The sequence below is a fragment of the Sinocyclocheilus anshuiensis genome, unplaced genomic scaffold (genome assembly GCF_001515605.1).
Source record: "Sinocyclocheilus anshuiensis isolate Anshui unplaced genomic scaffold, SAMN03320099.WGS_v1.1 scaffold120, whole genome shotgun sequence".
Classification (NCBI taxonomy): Eukaryota; Metazoa; Chordata; class Actinopteri; order Cypriniformes; family Cyprinidae; genus Sinocyclocheilus; species Sinocyclocheilus anshuiensis.
The window spans coordinates 45,815-54,895 of record NW_015555705.1 but is presented as its reverse complement, the minus strand read 5'-3'; the positions used below and the strand labels follow the sequence as shown (position 1 = coordinate 54,895).

General features: G+C 37.8%; 1 protein-coding gene across 3 annotated transcripts in view; it reads left to right on the top strand.

The window, feature by feature from the left end:
- Window positions 1-9,081, top strand: part of LOC107671785 (genetic suppressor element 1) — a 200,751-nt gene that overhangs the window by 159,920 nt on the left and 31,750 nt on the right. For all 3 annotated transcript variants that reach the window (XM_016464755.1, XM_016464756.1, XM_016464757.1), the window contains exon 2: window positions 8,454-8,651. In XM_016464755.1, coding sequence (XP_016320241.1) covers window positions 8,454-8,651 — 198 coding nt within the window. The remainder of the gene's footprint in view (window positions 1-8,453; window positions 8,652-9,081) is intronic.

The following is a 9,081-nucleotide window of genomic DNA, read 5'->3' as shown; positions in this document are numbered from 1 at the left end:
GAACAGTGAGTGATCTGCCTGCTACAGTATTTTTCTCTGTGCGTCCGTCTTCAGCGTCTCTGGCCTGTGTTAACGGGCGTTTACAGACTTCATATTTTCACATAAATTACATTTTGGAAAACGATTGCATTGCAATGCAGTTTGTGCAAGTCCAGAACAGAGACGAGTTGCTTGCAATAAGACAAAAAACGTCCGGTTGCCGATCGCGTGAGTTCCAGGGGAAGCTCCATAAGTTCGGCCATCCTACACACACGTGACTGACCACGCTCGCACCAACAGGAGGGTCGTGTTACTCTCTACACTGCACTCAAGCTGAGGGATTCCTACACTTTCAGTCTTTGAGGAGACATGAAAAACCGCGCATACCGCAGGAACGGTATAACGGAAAATATTAGTGGTTTTGAAACCGTGACATTTTCAAATCGCGGTATACCTTGAAACCGGTTATCGGCCCATGCCTAATAAGGAATCCAGAAATATGTAAATTAAAATTCAAATGGATTTTTCTTTTTTTTTGGTTAAACTTTCAATAAACTGATGTTAAATTTTATGTTTCATGATTTCAGTTAATTATACATTCTTTTTTATTACAAAAAAAATAATAATTTAACAATTAAAACATATTTTACTGATTTCAATGGGCTTTACATCAGTGGTTCACAATCCTGGTCCTAGAGTATAACACTGCACATTTTTGATGTCTGTCTTATCTGACACCCATTTAAGGTCTTGGAGTCTTTATGAATGAGCTGATCAACTGAATCAGGTGTATTTGATTAGGGAGAGATCTAAAATGTGCAGTGTTGGGGGTACTCCAGGACCAGAATTGGGTACCACTGTCCTATAGGGCTGGGTTTTGACACAAATTTCACGATTCGATTCGATTCTTATTCACAAGCTTTCTATTTAATTCGATTACCGAAATAATAAAGTTACAATTACATAATAATATTTCTACTTCAATTCGTTTTTTTTTAAATATAAACATTTAAATGGTGGAGATAATCAGTTCATGTGCGCCTCGCGCTGCTGCGTCTGTTGAATTGAGGTGCTACAGCGATCTTTCACTCCACATTAAACAGCGCCAAAATTTATTTTGGTTGGGTTGAAACAACCCAGCATTTTTTAGAGTGTGTGATTTAAGAATCGATATCGTTCCGTAAAAAAGAGAATCGATTAATATCGAGATATCGATATTTTTTACCCAGCCCTACTGTCCTATATAATTTATATCATATAATTTATTAGGGATGAAGGAAATAAGGATGTCAAAAGTACTTCAGTACCAAGTCAATACTACAGTTAAAAAAAAGTAACAATACTAGTCTTTATTGGTACTACCAAGGGAAAACCCCATAAGTGTTGTGTGTGAGGTACTTAGTTGTTTGAGCATGTGTGCAGCAAAATGAGCCATGTTGTTGAGTTGAGTTCTCTTTGTCTCTCTGTGAGAAATCTGTGAGCATCAACAGGAGGAAAGAGAACTGAGTCATTGTGGCCTGCGGTGATGACTTCTAGTCTTCTGTTTAACCCTTCATGTCCTGCACACACCTAAAACAAACACCTTGCCTTTGTGTTGGCTGGTTGAATCTCCTGATTTTATGCAAATCAGTTGTGTTTCTGCATCTCTGATTGATCGTGATAACTATGATTGATCGTGATAACTATGATTGATCGTGATAACTATGAATGAAAGTGTATCATGCTGCAGTCATTCTTGTGCTTAAATCAGAGTATGTGAGCGGAGTGGAGCGACAACAATTTTCCCTCCGCACTCCAAGCATTCAATAATCACTCCGCTCCGGGTTCACCATTTCCCGCTCCCGCTCCACTCCGCGCTCAATGATATCAGAAACACCGCTCCGCATCTAAAGTATTTCAGTATGTTTGAAATATCACAGTTCTGTTCATAATGTATATTAAAAGAAAAAAAAATAAATAAATAAAATAACACGAGAGTTTCAAAGTGGCTTATTGGAGCACTAGTGTGCAAACTTTTTCCTACCACATTACAAGCTAATAACATGGTCGTTGTCGGCATTAAAATGTATAATTGGTGCTTTTCGCAGTGCACATTTTGTTTAAGGATGAAAATAACAGTATGTTTTCGTCAGTTATTTTACCTACGGATCGCTGCATTTCTTACCGATTTCTGCTCATTCGAAATCGGATAGCCTACAGATGAAGTAGCACTGTAAGATTGCATTGTTTGAAGCATTATTGAGAAAGTGATTGCGCGTGAATGTGTTGTACCTGTTTAAATCATTCTCTCACTCGAAAATATTTAGTATCTAGAAGGAACAAAGAAATTCCTTGAGAAATAACTTCCCGCTCATGTCCATTGCTGTCATCATAGCTTCACATTCTTTCTGATTTGAGTGATCCATCTGTATCAAGCTAGCTAAATATGTTTATCATGTGAATTCTTGCTAAATATGCAGTTATATTACAGACTGTTGGCATGAATTGCACTCGTGGCGGAGTGGTAGTGGAGCGCTCTTGGAGTTGGAGTGAGTGAAAACCACGACGCTCCGACTTTTAAAAAATCTGCTCCTCCCTCCATTCAAAATTACACCGCTCCGCTCACATACTCTGGCTTAAATGAACAATAATCCATTACTAAATGTGATAGATATGTTGGCACTCTCCTGCATTAAAATGATGGGTGTAAAATCGATTGATGACATTTATGTAGGAAAATTGTGATATAATGATAATATATCATCTACTGTAAGCAGTATTAGCTGTTGGAAATGGTGCTAGGTAGTGTTTATCCACCTTATTTTGCAATTAGGAAGTAAGCTATTTTTACGTTTTTTTTTTTTTTTGGAAATTGTTACAGTTTCAGTTAAACAGAAGTAGTTACTATGGATTGGACCATTTCCAAACAAGATGCTTAATCAGTAGTGCAAGCAAGTAGTTTTACATGTTACAGCATCTTAAGGACAAAAGCTTGTCACCCATGTGTGGTAGTAAGTGTGATATAAGCATAATAATAATGGCTTTATGTTCCTTTCACTTCAAAACAAATGACACCTATAACACCTATAACTCCTTCCTATATGAAAACACAAAAGTGTCACAACCAGAATGAACGGGTACACACTTTTTTTTTTTTTTTGATTAAATGGCTAGTAGTGGTAAAAAAAAAAATAAAAAAAAAGTCTTGCTGGTGTGAACTGCCCATTAGTGCTTGTTCTCATCTGTCTTGCAGTTTATGTAGGGGGTGGAGCACAGATGTGCCTTTGAGAAAGCGAGACATGGGGGAAGGAGATTGTTGTGGTGGAAGAGCATGTCAGAACGTGCCACCACCTCTGGATCAGGATCTTCATGAACACACAGAAAGAGGGAGAGAAAGAGGGTATCCCCCGCCCCTGTCTCTCTTTCTGTGTTATCTCAGAGGGGCAGAGGAATTATGGGTGGAGAGGAGGAGGGTCATGTGACATTGCAGCAGCTGCTACACTGAACGTTTCACTTGACGAAAAGGGATTGTGTGTGTTGCTTTGTTAGATAAGCTCCAAACGTTTTTTTTTTCCTGAAAGAGCGACAGTTTGTGAACTAAGGAAGTAAACGGAGACAGTGTGCTTAACGTTAATTTAGAGATGTTGTGATTGTGTGATATTGTGTTTGCAGGGCTCGCAAAATCGCTAGCAAGACGTCCCGGGGCTATTGTGTTTTCCAGTCGGGCTACCAAATTGTATCACCGCTCTGCCCGACGGGCTATCTTAAATGCAGATCTCCCAGGGGTCCTTAAAAACTCCTAAAGTGAGTTGTATCAAACTTAAGGCCATAAAAAGTTTTAAATACGTTAAATGGTATAATAAATCTCTTAATTATAATTTCAAGAGGTCTTGCAGTTGGGGACGGAAAGACAAGTGTCGCGATAAGGCTGGATTAAACTTCAAAAGGCAACGGATGTCTTTATTTGAATGTATCTGAAGGCAACGGACTGTCCTCAGAAACGTGTCGTTGGCATTTTAATTTCATTTGACCTATAATTCCTGATAAAGCAGCGTTTATGAGTGAGGAGCTGCTTTGTGTACAGCCTTTACCGGGGAAACCGCAATATTTCAGCGCTCCTAAAGCACCACATCGTGGCAGAGAATGAATTTGCATTTCCAATAAGCCTTTCTTGCTGTTTATGGTCAGATCAATGCAAATGTCAACTCATGTTTTTACGCAGCAAACACATAGAGTTGTAAATGAGGAAGAAGTTAATGTGCCTTCTAAAAATCTAAACAATTAAGACTAATATTTATACGTTTTAAATTAACATAATTTATATGCTTTATTTATCCCTTTTTCATAAAAATGGTCTAAAGGCTCAAATGCTGTTGTATACGATTTTTGTTTTTGTAAAAACCTGTATCTGAACTGTAAATCATGTAATTTTATGGCTCAGTACTGTATGTAACCACAGACATTGTCCAACCCCTCTCATACTGTGTTCATTTTACTTCTGCAGCTCTTAAAATGGGTCATAAATTAAATTTATAATTGATATTATAATTATTATAATTTATAATAAAATAAGCCTTAAATTTATTTAAAATTCCTTCCTTCATATTTGTTGATATTTGTGTATTGAAAATATTTTTGATTGACATTTAAACTCCTATCTGATTTTCTATATTTTAAAAAAAAGGTCTTTTGTTATTTGGGCTAGTTAAATTACTTTTCGGGCTTCCAAAATCTGAAGAGTACCTGCCCGAAGGGCTACCAGGGATTCTGAAATTTTGCGAGCCCTGGTTTGCGACTCCCATCTAGGGCTGTGCAATATATCGAAATATCGCAAATGTACATATCGCAATATGCATATCGCCACAGCTTGCAATATTTGGGGCCATAAACAAAAGACAGAGAAAATCACTCACTGCTCTTACCTAAATAACTTTTGTAGCTTAAATAAGAATCAGAGCATATTGAATTCATAGAGTAAATACTAAGCAGTGTATTATTTTTCCATTTTATTATTCAGTTCCTAAACTCATGTTAATTCCTTTGTGCTTTTTTGTTTCTTTGTGTAGTGGCTCAGTAGATAACCCTGTAAAAAGTGTCAACACCCTGAAAAAATAAAACCAAAGTTTCTCTGAGATAATGTGTAATGTAATCTTGTTAAAACACATTTCTTAAAATCGGTATCGAAAAAAGTATCGTTCAGGAACCAGTATCGAATTCAAGGTATCGGTATCGTATCGAAAATTTTGGAACGATACCCAGCCCTAGTCTTAAGTAGAGGAGAACAGTTGGGAGAAAATCTGATGTGTGTCAATTAGGGATGCACGATATATCGGCCACCATATCGGTATCGGCCGATAAATGCTCATTTTTTCTGTTATCGTATCGGCCCGATAAGAAAATTTGGCCGATATCTTAACGCCGATAAATAATGCATTATTTCCTTCAGAGACACTTCAGATGCGCGCTGTTTGTTTGCAGCCTTTTGTGCAATTGTACGTTGTAATATTGTTTTTATTTGATGTATATCTGATTTATCTCATATGGAATGCGTTTGGTTAAGTTAAAAGAGTGCTTCAGTTTACCGGTGATCATCTTTAGCTCAAACAGCAGTGCACAACATTAATAGCTATGATTGGGAATGTCGTGTATATAACATTCTAATGAGAACATTATTATAATAAAACTTTGTGAATTCTTTGGGTTTAGTTGCTGTGTTTCAGCGCGTTGTTATGGGAAGAGCGCATCCACAACAGGATCACACATTCTGACTATAGCACGCAATAACTGCGTCATTTTGTACATATATAAGTTGTAATATTATGTTTATGTTGTATTAATATTAATCTCAGGATGCATTTCCTTGAGTTAAATAAGCTGCCAGCAAAACGCTTCAGTTTACCATGTTCATTCAGCTCTTCAGCTTCAGCACGCGCAGCTCAAACGGCTGCTATTTAAAACAGTGGTATTAATTTGTTACTTTTTCAAAATCATTGATACATTATTAATAATAACAACCACTTTTATTTTTCTCTTATTATTTATGAACAATATGGTTTAGTAATTAAAATCATTTAATTATTTTCCGTGCAGAGGCTATTCCGTTTTATTGATCTATGGCGCATTCATTTTGATTCTTTACACGTGTAATGATGTCCAGTGACTTGTTTGCATTATTTATACATTCTTTTATTTATTTGTAAGACTTTTTTATGACTAAATTTGGTAATGGGAGAGTAAAATTATTTTTAAAACGTACACCGTTCAAACTAGGCTGCTTATGTTGAAGTGTTTGGGATGTGGGTTTTAATGATGAGAACTTTTTTGTAATCAGGCTCTCAAAAAGTATATAAAAATTTGGATATAGATTTATCGGCCAACATATCGGTTATCGGCTTTCAAAAATAAAGAATTATCAGTTATCGGTATCGGCCAAAATGTTCATATCCCTAGTTGATTGTAATCTATTACATACCTTTCTATCAAAATTATCTAACATTATCAAGATGAATTTGTTCTGACACAGTGTAACTCTGAGTTCTTGTCATATTTTATTACCATTTTCTAAACTATAGCGAATAAACTGTGATAATGTGAGAAATGTTGAAGGTGTCTGAATAAATTTTGGTTTGACTGTATCTATTTGATAAATGAAGTTAACCAACTAACATTATACATACCCTTTTGGTTTCTGTACCCAATATTTAAAAAATGTACAAATGCAATAAAAATATCAGTATTGGAACTGGTTATCGGCAAGTACCAAAAATAAAAGTATCGGTATCGGGCGAGTACTGGAAAAAGTGGTATCGGTGCATCCCTATCGAATATCGCATTATCTAATGAGTTATCGCATATCGCATTTTTTTTCAATATCGCACAGCCCTACTCCCGTCATGCATCTGTGAGCTGGAATGTGAACACAGTAGTGCTGTGCATCTGTACTGTGTGAAGGGTCAGTCTGAGGATCAGCGTTTCATTGCTGCTGTTGTTTGTTTCATTATTAATTGCTCTGAGTGGATTGTGTGTAGTGCAGTGGGTGAACGGGTCTTCAGAGAGCTCCTCTATCTGTCTGTCTGTCTGCCTCTCGCACCCCTGTTTGTACTGAAATGATGGTGGATCTGTGATTGGCTCTAAGAACTGGCCTATGTTTCTACTGCCATGAAAGAAAAAGATTAGTGAGGCATTGATTGTTACTGCAGATCCTGACCACAAACAAACTTGGAGTCAATGCTGGCATTCGGCAGAGATGAGGACTGTTTAAAAGTCTTTTTTTCCACTTCAATTTTGATGCACATCTTCTCAGTTTATTACGTCAACATATAAAAGATGTGATAGCAAAACAAGCAGGACATTTTTTTAAATCATAACATGTAAATTTATATAGTCGCCAGTGGCAATCTCAGCGAAAATATCACTCGAAAATGAATATTTTTGGTTGCAAATGTGACCGTTTTAGGTGCAGTCTGGAGCCGTTTGTTGTTGGCTGTTTTTCAGGGTCGTGATAGGCACCTAGTCAATTAGTGAGCTTGAATAGGCTACATATTAGATGATTGTCTCGGACTCGGCCCCTGTAGTTGTTTTTTTAATTTTTTTATGATAATATCAAAACATTACATTTTAAATTATTACATTTTACTGTGCAATAGTAATACATGTCTGTCCATTTCTTTTCAATTAAATAAGCTGTTATTTTGGCAGAAAACTGAGTGTATTTTTTAAAGAAGCATTCCTTTCCAGATGGAATAGTGAAATGCTTGGTGAACTCTCAGAACAGTTCTGGAGATGGAGTTTGTGTAGAGCATCACGTATACTTGAGTATATGTAGTAGATAGCAGATAGAACAGAGCACAGCTTATTCTTTCTGAACACACACACAATATATATTTGAGTAATTTGCTGCATTTTGCATCCTTTCTCCAATTTTTCAAATTCTCTTTTGCAATTTCTATAAAACACGTCTGATTGATATCAGGTGACCCCAAAACCAGCCTAATTACTCTGGGCTTTCATTGATGCCTGGCCAGAACAGGGCCTGATTGAGCACCAGTAAGTTAGTGGAAAAAAGTCTGTCTCTTTCTCTCGATCTGATAGTTGAGATGCTAACATGCATTTTTCCAGGCCCGTGTTCCTCTATTCTTAGTCCAGATTTAACCCATCACTTCTGCGTATGGATTTATTTTTTTGTGATTCTGTATTTAATCAGTGTAAATGAAACACAGCATGTTTAATCTGTTCATGTTTTTATGTTTTGGTAAATATACTTTTAGAGTGTGTGTGTGTGTGTGTGAATCCTGGCAGACAGACAAGCTGATCTTGGGCATAATCTTTGACCTCTTCTTCTTCACCTCTGTCCTGCAGCTGTTAGGGTCAGAAAGTGTTTTTTTGTGTCAGGCTTTTTACGTCCTCTTCTCAGTGAGTCAACCCATCAGTTCAGGGTCCATGTATTTCCTGTTTTTTGCTTTTAATATCTCACTCTGCTTCTCTGTCTCCTTCAGGCATGAGCCATGAGTCAAAGTCACCATCGTTAGGCATGATTTCCACGGCAACCCGCACCACGGCAACAGTCAGTCCCCTCACCCCATCTCCCCTCAACGGTTCTATTGTGCCCAATGGCAGTCCTGCATCTCAGTCCACCCACTCGGGATTTGCCGCCGCCCTCCGCAAGCTGGCCAAGCAGGCAGAGGAACCCAGAGGTAAGCTGTGACCCCCTGACATTTGATCCCTGACCCATGTGTCAGTGCTCCAAGGACACAGATGTACCCTGGGTGTCGTCCCCTTATTGCTATGAAAATGACCCTTTAGTGGAATTCAAACTGGATTGAATGAAGTCTGCTTTTCCTGCAAGTCTTGGTCATGTTTAGTGGCCCACTTGTGCTAGACCACAGTGTTTACTATGGCATCATCTCAACAGGGTCAGTAGTTCATGGCTTGGGTCATGATCCAGTGCTGTTGGCTTCTGGGCCTCATGGAGATTGACAGTGCTTCTCAACCTGGTTCCTGTAGACCCCCACCCGTAACACTACACATCTTGGCTGTGCCCAAAAACTAAAAAATGCTGCCTCCACAGGCAGCATACATAGGTAGGAAGTAGGGCTGCACGATAAATCGCATGCGATATTTAAT